Here is a 15838-nt window from a genome sequence, read left to right on the forward strand (position 1 = left end):
TGTCCCTGTGGTCCGTAAGGTCCCTTCCAACCCAAACCATTGTATCGGTTTTGTCCCCCGGATGTTGGAAGAGTGTGCGGGAGGCCCGGGGAGCAGGAGAAGTGCCAGCTGCGCGTCCCGGGTGGCCCAGCCGTGCTGCTGCACCCGCAGCCCTGCGGCCAGGACAGGGCTCACCTGGGGCAAGGCGCCGCGGTGCCGCTTTGCAGGGCTGGGGGAGCGCGAACCGCGCTCCGGCCTCGCGGGGCTGCACCGGCGCCGATGGCCCGGGGGGGAGCGCAGCTCGGGGGCGGCCGGTGGGGGCCAGGGGCTCTGCCAGCCCCCGCGCACGCCGAGGAGGAGGAGGAAGGGGCTCGGCCGGCGGGGGCCGCGGCCGCCCCCAGCCCTGCGCGGCGCGGGGGGGGCGGGCGCGGGCGGGAGCCCGGCCCACGGGCGGGAGCGGAGCGGGGCGGAGCGGGAGCGGCGCTGGGCACCTCAGCCGGGCTGGCAGCGGCGGCAGGAGCGCGGCACGCCGGGGCACCGCACCTCCGCAATTGCGCCGCAGCCCGGGGCCAGAGCTGCTCTGTATGGCATGTGGCTGGTAACTTTTCTCCTGCTGTACTCTTTGCCGAAAGGTACGTGGGCACCGGGGCGGGGGCGGCGGGGGTCCCCGGCAGTGGGACAGGGCGGGCGGCACGGGCTGCGCCCTCGCCGGGGCTCTCGGTGCTCCGTTTCTCGGTCCCACATCTCTCGGTGCGCCCTCCGCGGGGTCCCGGGGCTCTTGGTGCGCCTTCCTGGGCTCTCGGTGCGCCCTCCCCGGGGTTCCGCGGCTCTCAGTGCGCCCTGCCGCTCTCTCTCTGCGCCCTCCCCGGGTGCCCGGGATTGTCGGTGCGCTCTCCCGGAGCGCTCGCCCCGGACGGCGCGGCGGAGCGCGGGGCTCGGTGCGCGGAGCGGGGCCGGTCGGTGCCGGCGCATCCCGGAGCGGCTCCGCGACGGAGCCCCCGGGACGGCGGTGGCAGCCGCGGCCGGGACCCCGCACCGACGGGCGCAGCATCCTCCGGCGGTGCCGCGCCGGGACCGAGCGCTCCGCGTCCCCGGAGCACTTCTCAGTCTGATCCTGTCAGCCCAGCGATGCCTTAACATTCGCATCGTTCCCCCTAGGAACGCTGTGCGAAGTGTAACCCAACGGCTTGACACCAATCAGATTATAGATAAATCATATATATGTATGGGGGGGGATGGGGAGGATCATGGAACGAGCGTGTCAAGGAGACACACGCTGGAAGATTGCAGATTAATTTAAAGTTGGGCATTAAGTGAATGCTGCCCACATCCAGCGGGGTGATACTCTAACCGAGTCTCTGCTCTAGATGCAATTAAAGAGAGGCAGGAGCTGCGTGGAGCACGGGCACTTAAATCCCACTGCGTTTGTTACAACAATCGATCCATGTTACATAAAGGAATTGCCCATTTCCGGATCTGCGGGAATTTTTAATTATGTTTCTGTAATAAATTACCTCCTTGCCCATGACCCGACCTGCGGATGCGGTGCTGGAAGTGCCCACCTCTTGGAAAATTGTCTGCTCGGAGGATATAAAATGACATTTGCCCTAATTATCGTCTCTGACATTTGAGAACAGCAAGGGGGAAATTTTAGGAAATGAGGAAAGTGAAAGAAAGGGGACGGAGCTGCTTCCTTGCATGAGACCTCTCTTGCTGCCCATTACATTACCCCGTTAGCTGAATGTTAATCCAATGAAAAATATTTACTGAGGTTTAATAGGGCACCCTGTCCAGTTGTGCGGTGATGATCAATTATTCCATCAATTATTAATTATGGAATAGCTGCTTTATTCGAGCTGGGGTGAAGCTGCTTTTGGGAGCTTTACCCAAAATCGCTATTGTGCTTCAGATCTGCTGAGCTGAATGTGCCAGCGTCTGCTTTGCTTACATTTGCATTTTTTACTGTGCTAAAAGGAAAAAACAGATAACCGTCGAGGATGCCATGATTCCTTTCGACCCCCAATAGTCAAAATAATAAAGAGCTGCACCGGTTTATTGCTTTTTGCATCTTTTCAGCCCCAGCTTCTTGGAAAAGGGATCTCTTCCCACAGAGCTATCTCTTCGGAGAAGAGCAAATTAAAAGCCTCCATTAGCACAACTCCTCGTGGCCTCGTTTTACATTTTATTTCTTAAAAAAAAAAAAGATATCTTCAGCATCGAACAGTCCTGGTGATGCAAAGTGTTAATGTGAAGCGGTTCCAGAGAGAGGACAGCAATACAATGGAAGTTTCATTAGAATAATAGGATAAAAAAAAAAAAAGAATTGCTTAATGCATGATAAATCTTTCAGATACTTAATATTTCTGGGCATCGAAGCACATCCTTTTAACGTGCTCCTGCTGTAGAACGAGCTCAAGTAGAAACCGAAAGCAGATAAACATTTGATCCAAGGGACCCCTGAAGTTTAGAAATCCCTTGATGGGCTGTAGCTGCTTATTTCTGCCCCTGTTTACAAAATAAACAGAAATAGGTGGTTGGCAAGCAGAGAGTTGAGCAGCAAGATGGTCTGGCAGTGTGAAGGAGAGGAGCCAGGCAGAGGGGAGGCGAGTGGTGTGATGAGGAATGGACTGGTCACAACTGAGAGGCTGGGAGCCAGGGAAGCATCTCCCTGCGTGCTGCTGCTGGATGGCTCTGCCGCCTGATTTATATTGGCATTATATTTACATGATGTTCCCGCGCTGGGCGCAGCGAACGGTGCAGCTCGCGGTTCCTAATCTCTCCCATCTCGGCCCCCCAGTGTGGCACAGCACTCGTTTGTCTCTGAAATGAAACATGGAAACCTCATTAAATGCACGGAGGAGAAGCCTGCAGTGCTCAGCTCCTCGCCGTGCCCGGCGCTTGTTTATCCTGCCAAAATTTCCCAGCACCAGGAGCCACCACGGCGGCTCGCCCGGAGCCTTTACCTGTGCCTGGCACAGGCTTCGGGCTGCTCCTGCCTTTGGACGGGGAATGGGTAAAGGCAACCCTGATGTTCCTGGGTGTTTGTCCTCTGGAGGAAGAGGCTGTGCCTTGTGCGAGGGGCGAGTGCCAGGGATGTGCTGTGGAACAGCCCTTTCTGGAGCTGAGGGCTGCCTGGAAGCTTGGGGCATGGCTTGGGGCAGCCGTGGCTCCAGCACCTCGGTGTTGGGGTGCCGGGATCTCTGCCCATGTGGCCCCGTCCTGGGGGGATGGATGGGCAGCGCTCCGTCCTTCTCCGGAGCATCTGGCGAGCCGAGGGCAAGAAAAAAGCTGGAAGTCTTTGTGGCAGGAATTCTGACATGGCAGCACGCGAGGCTGAGCCGCGCCTCGGATGACACGGAGGCATCTCGCAGCCAGGCAGGCAGCACGTTAATAGGTGCGACTTCCATGGTGGGCACGAAGGAGGAAGGCGCTCGGTCGTTGCAGTCGTTGCGGTGCTGCTGTTCGGGGAGGATGTGCAGCGGCAGCTCTGGGTGCAGAGCGTTCCTTGCCTTTGAAATCTCAGTTATAGCCAGCTCTCCGTCTTTACATAACCATGGGCTTGGGAGTTACCCTTTGCCTGCTCGTGGATCCCGCGGAAATATCCCCCGCCACATGCAGGCTGTGTGCTGCCGCCATCATCCGCCAGCAGAGCTGTACCAAATATTTAGGAATTCCATTTCCAGGCTCGTGTTCCTGCCTGCTCCCAGCTGCGCCCAGGAAGGGCTGCAGCGGCTCCTGGCCCTGAGAGGGGAGCGAGCACGGCTTGGAGGGGACAGGGAAAAGGTGAGGAGCTGGCAGAGCTTGCCCTGATGTGTTGTCCTTTCGGCTGCATGGTGGAAATCCTGGTCTCCACCTTGCAAAGCCACCGAGTGGGTTGTGATGCACTGGGAGAGTGGCCTGGCCATTGTGGAGGGAGCCCAAGGCCAGGCGCGCATGGCCTCTGGTGTGTCCCCTTGCCCACCCCTAGTGCCCGCTCGTTTGGCCTCCCTGGGGACACAGGGCTGTCACTCTGGCTGGGTAATGTCACCAGATGTCCCCTTGGGACTCAGCTGCAGCTCCTCAGGCGTTGTGTTCAGCATGGCCAAGGCGTGGAGGTGGCCCTGCAAGGGGAGGGAGAGGCCCTCGCCTGTGGTCTCTGGGCTTGTTCCTCACCCCCAGAGCTGAGGGTCCCCAGGCTGGGCAGGTGGGGCAGGGCTGGGGAATGTCCAGCTCTGGGTGGATGGTGTGGTGAGGCTGGTACCTCTCACAGGCTGCCATGGGAGGTTCAGGAAGCAGGAATCCAGCCAGGAGAGCTTTTTTTCCCAGGCAAGGGTTACAGCCTCAGCCTGGGTGCTGTCGTAATCGCTGGAGGTGGTTCAGGCCTTAATTTCCATGCAGATGCATTAAGGAGCAGGCGCTTGGAGCATGTTTGAGCCATGCCCTTACCCACAGAGGACCAGAGGCAGGTTCTCCTTTGCTCCCTCTTTGCTTTGTCATATCAGGAAGGACCGTGGTGCTCGAGCCAGAGGAGCTGTGCCACCAGGGTGGGACTCATGTGGCAGCCAAATTGCAGTGCCAGGCAGGAAAGATGCTGTGGCAGGTACCTGCCATCGCTGCTGCTGTGCTGGGCACCAGCTGAATGCCCCAGCCCCTGCTTGGCATTTCCTGACACGATTTCCACCCCCCTGAGACCGGTCCCCGAGGGGCACAGCGTGCGGGAGTCACGGCTTTAACCCTTGGGGCTGGGCAGCCACGGTGGGGAGGTGGCAGCCTGGGAGGATGTGCTGCTCTTCCAGGCACCTCTGAGCTCCCCTTGGAAGGGACCAGCCTCGGCCGCTTCCCTCCTCATCCCTTCCATGGAGCTTGGAAGTGCCACTTCTCGCTCCATCAACTCCAAGGTCACTCCCTTCGCTGGCACAAAGGCCGTGAAAGGTGTCCTGGAGATGAGGGCTTGGAGGGAGCTGGTTCCGGGCAAGGCCGGAGGCTGCTCCAGCGTTCCGAACGTGCAGGCAGTGTGTGATGGAATTGCCGTCCTCTCTTCAGCACGGAGGAACGATTAGGACTTGCCACCTACCTGTAATTCCCAGCCCGGTGCGTGCCAAGCTTTGGTTCACTTTCTCCTTGAACAGGGCAGGTGTCAAACACCCTTAATGAGGATAATAAATGAGCTGCGAGGTGGCCATTAGCCTGCTGCTCTGCACAGCATCCCTGCAGCCCGGCTCAGCCGGGGGCTGGGGAAGCCCTGGTGGCCCCTCCAGCCCTTTTGGGGTCCCACAGGTGGGGTTTTTCCTGGGGCAGCTTCTCACCAGCCTTGGAGGAGGGCTGGGGTGGGCACCCGGGCGGTCAGACCACCCGGATCAGGAAGGAGGTCTCAGGAAAGCTGCTGCCAGTGGGGGAATGTGAACGGCAGTCTAGTGCCTGCCCAGGGAATGGCACGAACCCCCTTGAAACACAAATCCTTCAGCCTTTCCCTGGCTCTGTCAGATTTCCAGCCAGCTAAAGGACCGTGCTCAGCTCTGAGGGACTTGCTGGGTGTGGGTGGGCTCGGGGCTGGCTGTGTGGTCCAAGCAGCAGCCTGCCAGCACAGGTGATGGACGTGCGTGGAGAGCAGGAAAAGCCTCTTATCTCAGGAGGAAGAGCCCTGGCTGGCACGAAGCCGGTCCTTGTCTGAGGCTGCTCCTAAATCCGCTTCTTAGAAAAGGACGGGCTCTTCCCCGGGAGGTTTTGTGCTGCTGGGGAGGTGATGGCATTGCTGTGCTGCTCGGGCACCTCTCCCGGAGATGGGTGGCACGGTGACAGATCTTGGGGACAGTTTGTGGCCTCTCTCTGGAGCAAGCAGGTGCTTGCTGAACACCCCAAGTGCTTTGCTGTGTCAGAAGGTGCTGGAGTTTGGGAAGTCCAGCCATCAAGACTAGTAAATATTCCGAAGGGATGATAACAAAATGACTTGCTTCTCCCAGCTCGAATAGAGATATTAATATTTCAATACCGCTAGGTTGTAATTTACCACAATTTAAGAAGATTGAGCTCTGATAACTTAAAACACCTGCCTTTCAGAGCCAGCTCGGGTGTCCAGCCCTGTGCTGGGCTCGGTGGGACTCCCAGCTGGAGCCAGGCTGGGCTCCAGGCTGCATTCCCAGCTGAAACTGTTCCATCTCAGCTCCCCCAGCCTCCTCTTTTCAGGTTCATGTGAATTAATGCCCTCGATATGTAGGTTAGGGTCAGCACATCTGACCAGATGTGAGCAGTGATTTCTGGTTTAAAAATATTGCTGTGCTATTTCTAAATTTTTAATCTCTCCCAGTGATTTGGAGACGGTTTTATGAAACATGGAATTAGGATGGTGCTCAATGCTAAATGGTAAAGGAGATTATGAGGATTTAACTCTATGCGTCTGTCACATAACTATTGCCAATCCCATAACCTCCATTTTCTATTAAAAATCCCTTTCCCCCTTTGACCTGAAAAAGCTTTATGGGTAATCTGAATTTCTCTGTTTATGAGGTATTTTTCCAGTCCTCGCCCCAGCCCCTCACCCATCCAGCTCTGAGCCCTCCTGGTGCTGCTGAGGATGAAGATGTTTCCCTGGCAGTCTCTGGGTGCTTGAGGAGCCTTCTCAAGCTGTACAGTGGGAGCTGGGGAGAGATTCTGGATGGAGCACGGGGCACAACAGGACGTCCTTGGTCCAAAGCCAGGCTGAAGGTGGCTTTTGCTGTGCCCTGGCTCCAGCCATCATCTGCTCAGCTCAGGCTCAGCCACAAATAGCTCTGTGCTGCTCGTGCGGGCTTTGTTTCCCTTCCTCTGCCTGCAAATGTGCGTTTTTTCCCTTTCATGTATTTGGGAGAAGCATCACACTGCTTGGATGAAGGGAAATGCTGATTCATGACGACAAACCAGCCTGGAGATGTCACAAAATGACATCTGCAGGGCCGAGCGGTGGCCCCGTGGCTCTGCAAAGGCTCGGCTGGAGCTTTGCTCCTCCATCCGTCGGTCTTTGATGCTTGTTTGCCAGGGAGGGAAAAATAAATGGCTTTGTCTCCTTCCACCTGTGCATGGATGCAGGGAGCTGGTGCGTGGGGAGACATGGAGATGATTTCGTGACGTGTAAATTGGCTGTCTCATGTGGTGGCAGAGCTGGACCTCACTACCAGCTCATCTCTTCTGTGGGACAGAGGGCTCCAAGTGGGCACAGGAGGAAACCTGGTCATTTTCAGGGACGATTCTGTGCAGTGCACACAGAGGGCAAGAGTAAGATCCTGAAAGAGGCTCAAGGTTGTACATTCAGCTGGGAGAAGGATGGAGAGAACTCTGCTCCCAGAAGGGCTGAGGTGTCTCGGGGCGTCCTGTCCTGACCCGGTTGAGGATGGTGTGGATTGGGCTGGTGGCACAGCTCCAAGGCAGGACAGGCACCTGGCTGGAGAAGCTTGGCACAGAGGTGGAGCAACCGTGGCCACTCAACCAGCCCTTCCTCGGGCGAGTGGCCGCCTCCGGAGCCGAGGCGTGCGGATGAGGCTTTCCTTCTCCCCCCTGCTGCCGTCCCCTCCTCCCCAAGTTAAGGAATCGAGGTCAGGGAGGGTCCCCCGTGACTCGTTCTGAACCGGCGGCACGGTGCTGATCTGCTTATTGGCTCTGCGGCACCACGGGCGTGCGCTCAGCCGCAGCTATTAATACACCCGCCGAGGGCCCTTCCCAGATCCCTGTCCTTCCGCCCACTTGGAAAGAGTGCGGCTAAAAAAAGAAAGCGGATCTAAGTGACTGGGGGCCTCCTCATCCTTATTTATAGCCAATTTCGCTGGCTTGGCTTGGGAAGGGGCAGCTCGTGGTCCTGGAGAGAGGGAAGGAGGGGCCGGAGGAGTTGGGTGCAGAGGTCCATTCCCTACTTCCCAAGCAGGGAAGCGCTGTTCTCCAGCGGCGAGAGCTGCTCCTGGGCATGCAGGTGGCCACAAGCTCTGCCTGGACTGTGCCCCTGAACCCACCTCCGTCCTTGTTTGGATGGTGCAGGGATGCCTGGGAGAAGCTCAGGCTGAGGGCAGGGTGGCTCTTGGAGAGAGCAGTAGCTCTGATCCCGGTTTACCTGCCCCTCTCCTGGCTCGGAGGTAGTGGTGGGGTAGCAGTGAAGATCTCTGCCCTGCCTGGCAATGATGTGCACTGGGTATTGGTATTGCCCGTGGGGCTGTGCTGGGGGGCTGTGGGGGATCAGGGATGCTGGATGGGGCTGCTCCGGGCTGGGGGATCACAGGAATGCCGGGGTTTGCAGGAGGAACAGCGTTGGTGGTTGTGCTTGGTGTGGGTGCCCAGAGCCAGCCAGGTGCCCCTGCGGAAACCTCGGGGGCTGCCCGGGGTGTCCATCCTCACCTGCACAGCCCCTGGCTGTCCTGCCGAGGTGCCTGTGATCCCTCATCCGTGCTGGCAGCAGGAGCGCTGGCCTGTGAAGGTGGCCTGTGTGCTCCCAGCCGTGCACGGATGCTCCTGCGCTCCCCTGCTCTGCCGCACGCAGGGTGTAGGGGCCATGCCAGGGGGGTCTCTGTGCCAGGGGGGTCCCTGTGCCACCAGGATGGTGATCCCTGCAGTGACCGCCCGCCCTGGTGGCCTCTGCTTTGTCCACAGCACACGCTGAAGATGTTGGAACCAGCCTCTACTTTGTGAACGACTCCCTGCAGCAGGTCACCTTCTCCAGCACAGTGGGGGTGGTGATCCCCTGCCCGGCAGCAGGGTCACCCAGCGCCGTCCTTCGGTGGTACCTGGCCACAGGTGACGACATCTACGATGTGCCCCACATCCGGCATGTCCATGCCAATGGGACTTTGCAGCTCTACCCCTTCTCGCCATCAGCCTTCAATAGCTTTATCCATGACAACGACTACTTCTGCACCGCGGAGAACTCGGCTGGCAAAATCAGGAGCCCAAACATCCGTGTTAAAGCAGGTAGGAGCTCCCTGTGGGCGCTGGGCTTTGCACGAGGGGCTGGTTTCTCCCTGCTCTTCTCCACAGCCAGTTGGCCCTTCAAGTGCAGAACCAGGGCTGCTGCGTTGGGTTCTTGCAACAGGATGGAGCAGGGAGAAGGGCAGAGTGTTGGGTGGGAGGTGCAGCTTGGAGATCTCCAGCGGGTGCCTGGAGAACGTGGTGTGGCTGCAGCCTGGTGGCAGGAGAGCTCCTCTCCCTTTGAACTGGGCTTGTCTCACCCAGCCACGTACAGAGGCTTTTCCCAGCTGTGGGAGGAGCTGGGCCACATCTGTCCATGCTGGGGGCCCCTCAGTGTCCCACAGCCTTGTTCCCACTGCAGCACCCAGCCCCAGCTTGCCAAGGCTTATTAAGAACAAAAAAAATTAAAATAAATAAATAAAAAAGAGGAATATGGCAAAGAGCTGATTCCAAAAGCCATTATAGTAAATTATTGACCAGGCTGAGGAGGGCTAATAGCCCAGGAATGGCTTCATTATGTAACCTATTAAAAGTGGGGCTAGCAGAGGGAACGTGACAGAAGTGACTACAGGGTTTTTTTATTTTAATACCTTGTACTGCGGAGTAAATTGGTATTAACCCCCTTCTGCAGAGTGAATTATTTACCAGCACTCTCAGGTTACCTATAAACCACAGTGTGGTGGAGGAGCAGATGGGGTGTAGTAAATGTGGAGCTGTGCTCTCCTCACGCCAGGCATGGCGGGGTTGGCTCTGCTGGGACCCCACGTGCCCAGAGCTGCCCTGGGATCACAGAGAGGGAGTCCTGGCCCTCATCCCCCTCTCCATGCAGGACTGAATGCACCCCTGCTGTTGGGCTGGGAGCTCAGCCTCCCTTTCTCTTAGCAGGAGATGTGGATGTCCAGTGAGGCCACCAGGATGTCTCCAGCTCCTGGAGCTGCTCTGGCTTTATGGCAGTGGAAACGGCTGTGGAACATTCCCAGCTCCTGCTCCCTTCTGGCCATCCCACATCCCAGTCACTCTCCAGTGCTTTCTAATGGCAGTGCAGCACGGAGAGCCAATTACAGCTGGAGAAAGCAAGCAACTCAATAAAATGCAGTGGAAACTGGAAATATGAGGGAAGAGATCTCTGGAAGTCTTGGGAAAGCTGTTGGCGAGCCCATGGAGCAAATTTCTCCAGCCAGTGGAGAGGTTTAAGTGCGCTGGTTGTGGCTGTGTGTTGCCTTCCTGGGGTTATTCCTGGTGGCAGGAAAAGCCTGGAGCCCTGGCTGTGGGGCTGGCACAGGTCAGGGATGCAGCGGGGCTGTGGAAAGGGTCTGCTCCCAGCTGGGGTTGTCGTGGTGGCAGGGAGCGTTCAGGATGCTCCTTGTGCTCCCCGCTGGCCTTTAAAGCCTGTGAATAAACCTCAGCTCCGGGTGATTAAGGAAGCTTTTGCTGGTTAATCTGCTTTGGCTCTGCAGCCCCTTTCCGTGGCGGCTTCTCCCCGTGCCCTCGTGGCACATCTCTGAGCAGGGAGCTCTGGAAGCCCAGGAAATCAGGGTGGAAATGCTGTCACCCTCTCGCTGCTGGCTTGGCTGTGCGAGGTGTGGGATGAAATGCCCACAGGGACTTCCCACTCAGGGAAAACACCTTCCTTGTGGGGCTGCTGAGAGCTTTGTTGAGCTGCTCCTGCTCTGGCCAGGGAATGTTGTTAGGTGACCAAGTGAACGTGTATTTGTCACGATGGCAATCGTGTCCATGTCCTACAGGGCACAATTATTGTCACAGTAAGGAGGGAGCTGCCCCCAATTGCATTTTGTACTTGAATTCCAGGAGTTTGTGGTGGCTGGGGCTGGTGACATCTCCTTGTCTTGCTGGAGAGGCTGAGCTGGGTCCGCCTCACCCAGCTCCAGGTGCTCCTGGAGCATTGCTGCTGGTCCAGGGAGCAGCAAGGAGCTGTCAAAGGGGTGTGCATCTCCCTGAGAAATAGGGCACATGCTGGGACCATGTGGCATGGCTTGGAAATTGTCGTCTGCTTGCCTTAAATACTCCTGCAGTGGGTTTTGGAGGGTCCCAGGCTCTGTGCCATGGGCTGTCTCTCCCAGGATGCGTTTTCAGCATCCAGAGGTGAAATGCACATTACAACTACAAAATGTCCTTGGTCCCCACACTGAGTCTGGCAAGCTCAGGTGACGCTGGGGAGCCTGGCAGGTGCCAGCAGCAGGACCTGGGCCAGATGTCGCTCTGTCCCAAGCTCAGCGCCGCATTCCCCAGCAGAGTCGCTTCCTTCCCCGGGAAGGTGTTTTGGGATGGAAGCAGCGTGTGGCTGGGTGGGTTGGTTTGTTTGGGAAACGTGGGATTCTAGCAAAAGGAAGTGTGTTTTCCTCCAGCACTGTCATGCTACCAACCATCTGCTTTCCTCCACAGTTTTCAGGGAACCGTACACCGTTCGGGTGGAGGACCAAAGGTCGATGCGTGGAAACGTGGCTGTTTTCAAGTGCCTCATCCCCTCTTCAGTGCAGGAATATGTTAGCGTTGTATCCTGGGAGAAAGACACCGTTTCTATCATCCCAGGTAAGAGAGGAGCACCTGTTCTCTTGGAAATCTGACCTGCTTTGCCATGTGTGACACCTGCTGCCGTGGAGGGTCTGGTTTTGCATTGTTGTCTGTGCCTGTGCTGCTCAGCAAAGGCTTTTATTGGTGATTTTGCAGACTGGAAAGTGCTGCTGGTGTGAGCGGAGGTGTTGTGTCCAGGCTCTCCTGGGTGCTCTGGCCAGGTGTCCCTAGGGTGAAGGATGCTCAGTGTAATTTTGGCAGCACACGTGCCCTGTCCTGGTTTCTGCAGGATGCTTTGGGTACAGCACCTGCCTGTGCTGTTTGTGTCTGACTCCTGCAGTCAGGGCTGCTGTTTGTCTTGTCAGGATGACGCTCCAGTCAAAACCCCACCTTCTCTTGTGAGTTTTCACAACTGATTCAGCCACAGGGAAAGGAACTTGCCATCATCTCGCTTTTCCCTGGGGTGGAACCTGCTTGGCCTCCCTGTCCCATGTCCCTGCCTCATAGCCTGGGCCTTGTCCCTCTCCAAGCTGCCTTCCATCCATGGGGAAGGGGCTGTGGCAGGAACAGCACCGCTCACCTCTGCTCAGGGACTCTGCAGGTGTTTTCCTCCAGGTATTTCCCTGTGATTTTTGGCAGGTATTCCTGCCTGGCTGTGGCACGTTCTGGGCACAGCGTGGGGCCAGCTCCGTGTCCCCGTGGTCCGGGGTGACCTCCTGGCTCCTCGGCGGAGCCGCTATTGATGGCAGCGCTGGCTGCCCGGCACAGCGTGTGTAAGCTGGTAGTAAAGCAATCAATAACTGCTTCCCCCGGGGGATCCAGAGGGAATTAAAGGATTTTGCCCAAAGTGAGTGCTCTGCGCTTGATATTTGCTCACAGGTCAGCAAGTCCTGGTGCTCCTCCAAGTGCCAGTGCTGCTGTGGGGAGCAGAGGCCACTGGGGCTGGGGCTGGGACTGGCAGGAGGAGTTTAAGGAGCAAAGTGCTTCACCTGGAGGGAGGTGACCGCTTCTCCTGGGGGCTGTGGTGGCTCTTGCTGGTGGCCTTTGCTCCCTGAGTGCAGCCAAGGTGCTGACCCAGCACAGCCCACGTGCCTGGAGGTACCTGGGCTGGTGGTAGCTGGGCAGGCACCCTTTGGCAGGGAACAGACTGGCACCAAGGCCTTGCCAGCCTTTCTGTGTCGATGTGGGAGCACAAGGTGGATTTCTGAGTGGTGGGTGGGAATGAGGAGTTTGTGGTGTCCATGCCCTGGGGCACTGAGGTGCTCGGTGGTGCTCTTGATGCATTTTGGGCGATGCAGGTGATGCTGTGGGCTGGTGCCTTTGATGAGTGGGACATGAGGTCCATCAGCAGGACAACCTGGGGTGTTGTTTCCTCTGTGGTTTTGGCATCCTTTGGTGTGGGATTCTGGAGGATGGAGCCCACGTGGCCGGTGGGCTCAGCAGAGGGTGTGCCAACTGAGCATCCGTGCACTCGCATGATCTTAACCAGACTTCTTCCCAAGTTTGCTGTGGCAGTGGATTTTTTAATATGATGATTTAATTAGGGTGGAACGATTTTAACATTCTAAAGCAATAATTACCCTAAAGACAGAACATATAAATTGTGTTACAGTGCAGAGTCAACACAAGCAAACATGTTTTGCCGTTGGATTACAAATATAGTATCTGCCTGAAGCTTATTTTTTTGTTGCTGGTGTGTTAGAGCTAAAACTGGCTTTGCTGTTACCAAAAATATGTTTTTTCCTGACCTCTGCTGAACCTCTGCATCTGCCCTGATTCTGAGTGAGGAGGATGAGGGGAGGGAATGGGGTGGAGGTGAGGAGGGCTGGCATGTGGTGCTGAGGCCCCGCGGTCCCTGTTGGTCACAGCGGTGGATTCTGCCCGGTGAGAGGCGGCTGTGCAGGGACTGCAGCGCTGCACCTGAGCTGTGCTCACAGCTGCCAGTGTAACGTGGTGTTCTCTCCTGACTCCAGCGTGCCAAACCTGCTGCTTTCCCCAAAACTTTGCTCTGGTGCTCCCTGTGGAAGGCTGGGCATCTTCCCAGCAGCTTGAGGTGCAGCAGGGGAGGAACAGCCCTGATGTGCAGAGCAGGGGAAATCTCCATCCAGGCTTCTTTGTGGCTCTTTTTAGGTGACTGTTTGCACAGTAAATGTCTCTTCCCCAACCCAAACAAAATACCTGCAGCTCAGAAATAGGGACAGCGAGTGCTTCCCCTGGGACTGCTCTTGTGAACTCAACCTCTGCCTCCATATGTGGCTGGGGGGAACCTTTTGTGAGCTTTCTCGGGTTCTAGGAAGAAATTCTTCTCTGCCACAGGGTGCCCAGAGCAGCTGTGGCTGCCCCTGGATCCCTGGCAGTGTCCAAGGCCAGGCTGGACAGGGCTTGGAGCACCCTGGGATAGTGGAAGGTGTCCCTGCCCATGGCAGGGGGTGGAACACGGTGGGCTTTCAGGTCTCTTCCAAGATAAATTGTTCTATAATTCTACAATTGATTCATCTTTTCTCTATTAATTGGGATTACAGGGCTCCCAACCTCTCACATTTTTTCAGCCAAATCTTGTTGCTCTTTTGCTGGGTGCAGAACCTCGGTGGTGCCTTGCTGGCAAGAACCCAGCTGGAGAGCTGCTGCCTCCCTCACCGGGGTTTGGGTGACGAGTTGTGCTGTTTGGTTAACTTGGCAACACCGTAACATACCCCGAAATCAAAGATAAACTCTTTATGGCAGGTTATCCTGCACATAAATCATCATTAGTGCAGCTCATTTCTGTTTAGTGCCCACCTGACTGTGCTGCTGTGTGTTTAGAGAAGTCAGGGGTTGCGGAGAAATTACAGGGTTTTCAAAAACCCATTTGCCTTGCTGGTGCTCACATCAGAATCAATCTTGCCTCGTGTTCCCAGCCTTGCCACAGACACAGCCCTGCTCACAGGGCTCTGCTGCTCTGTCTGGGAGGGCAGCAGCTGTGACAGGACAGGGCCTGGGGGGACAATCACACCTCAAACTCAGCTGCTCCTGGTGCATCTTGGTGTGTACTTGAGGTGCTGGATGGGAGCACAGCAGCTGAGCAGAGTTTACACACCCTTCACCCCTTTTCCACGGAGTGAGAGTGAGAAAATCCTGCTGCAAGCTGCTTTAAGAACTCAACGTTGTAAACAGCTTTTCCTTTATTGTTTTATTGTTACTGCATGTGGCAGTGGTGGCAGTGTGGAGCCCAGGTGTGTGGGCACTCCCCGGGTGCCTGTCCAGCTGCAGTTTGCAAGAACAGCACAGGGAGCTATTTGCGACACCACAAAGTGGGGGTTGAGCAATTTCAGCCCCTCCTCAGCAGTCGCAAGGTGTTCATTTGGGCACTGCTTGGCTTTTGCAACCCTCTGAGCACACACGTGCCCGTGCACTCGCGCCCAAACCATTCCCCAGCTGGCTCAGGGATGTCACTGTGTCACTTGCTGGCCACAAATGTCACCTGTCCAGGCTGTGCCCATGGGAAGAACAGCACTGGAGCTGGCGAGGGCAGCAGGATTTGGAGGCACTGAGCGTTACCAGCCTGGCAAACCCAGAGCTGAGCTGTTATTTGCTGCTTCAGTGTTGTGTACTTGATAGGTTGTGTTGGAAAAAATCTAAATAGAGCACTTGTCAAGGTACCAGCGTTTCTAAGGGTGCTGCCTTTGTCACCAGCCTGATACAAATCCTCTGAGGGCTGCGCAGATGAGGATGTACTTAGTCACTGGTTATCCACAAAGCCTTTTCTCTGGAAAGCAAAACGTAAAGCTTGCCAGAAGGAAGGAGCTGAAAAAAAACCCATTGAGTTCTGTGAAGTTTTAGAGGTGTTTTTGTGTGTGTTGTGGGCTGAGCCTTTTAGGAGTTTCCAAAATATCTCTGCCTGAGTTAATCTCTTTGTGGTGCTGCAGCTGTGAGCTTCATTTGACCTGCGTGGCTCTTTCTGTCCCATCCTCGGATGTCCCCCAGGCTGGTTCTGGGGTCCTTAACCTCCTCTCAGCAGCTGTTTAGTGGTGTGAGCAATGAAGGGGCAGCAGCTTCCTCGTGGTTCCATGCAGCCAATCCCCCCCCCAAAATGTTCGCTGTCCTCTGCTGCACCTCGCCACTGGTACTTTTTTTTTTTTTTCTCTCTGAGACAGCACAAGTGGAACTGTACACAAATCCCACTGCAATCCATCCCAGGACGTGGTGAGTCCAGGGATGAGGCAGGAGGCTGGATTTCTGGGATTTCTGGGATTTCTGGGATTTCTGGGCACAGCATTCCGACCCGGGCGGGTGCTGCGTGCCGAGGGGCACGGGGGGATGATCCAGGGGGCAGAAGAGCCAGGAGCGGGATAATTCAGCATTGTCCTTGTGTCAATGGGCTCATTCTGGGGGACATCAGGCTCCTGTCACTGGGGAAAAGCTGGAAGCTGGGACAGAATAAACACGG

General features: G+C 56.5%; 1 protein-coding gene across 3 annotated transcripts in view; it reads left to right on the forward strand.

Moving 5' to 3' along the window:
• The first annotated feature begins 456 nt into the window (after positions 1-456).
• DSCAML1 (DS cell adhesion molecule like 1) overlaps positions 457-15838 on the forward strand; it is a 95114-nt gene continuing 79732 nt past the window's right edge. For 2 of the 3 annotated variants that reach the window (XM_032133641.1, XM_032133645.1), the window contains exons 1-3: positions 474-611; positions 8566-8883; positions 11284-11430. In XM_032133641.1, the coding sequence (XP_031989532.1) occupies positions 569-611; positions 8566-8883; positions 11284-11430 (508 nt within the window). In that variant the 5' untranslated portion in view covers positions 474-568. Of the gene's footprint in view, positions 612-8565; positions 8884-11283; positions 11431-15838 lie in introns of all 3 variants that reach the window. The other variant, XM_032133642.1, reaches the window with a different exon arrangement.

This window comes from Corvus moneduloides, chromosome 25, assembly GCF_009650955.1.
Source record: "Corvus moneduloides isolate bCorMon1 chromosome 25, bCorMon1.pri, whole genome shotgun sequence".
In the NCBI taxonomy this organism is placed as follows: Eukaryota; Metazoa; Chordata; class Aves; order Passeriformes; family Corvidae; genus Corvus; species Corvus moneduloides.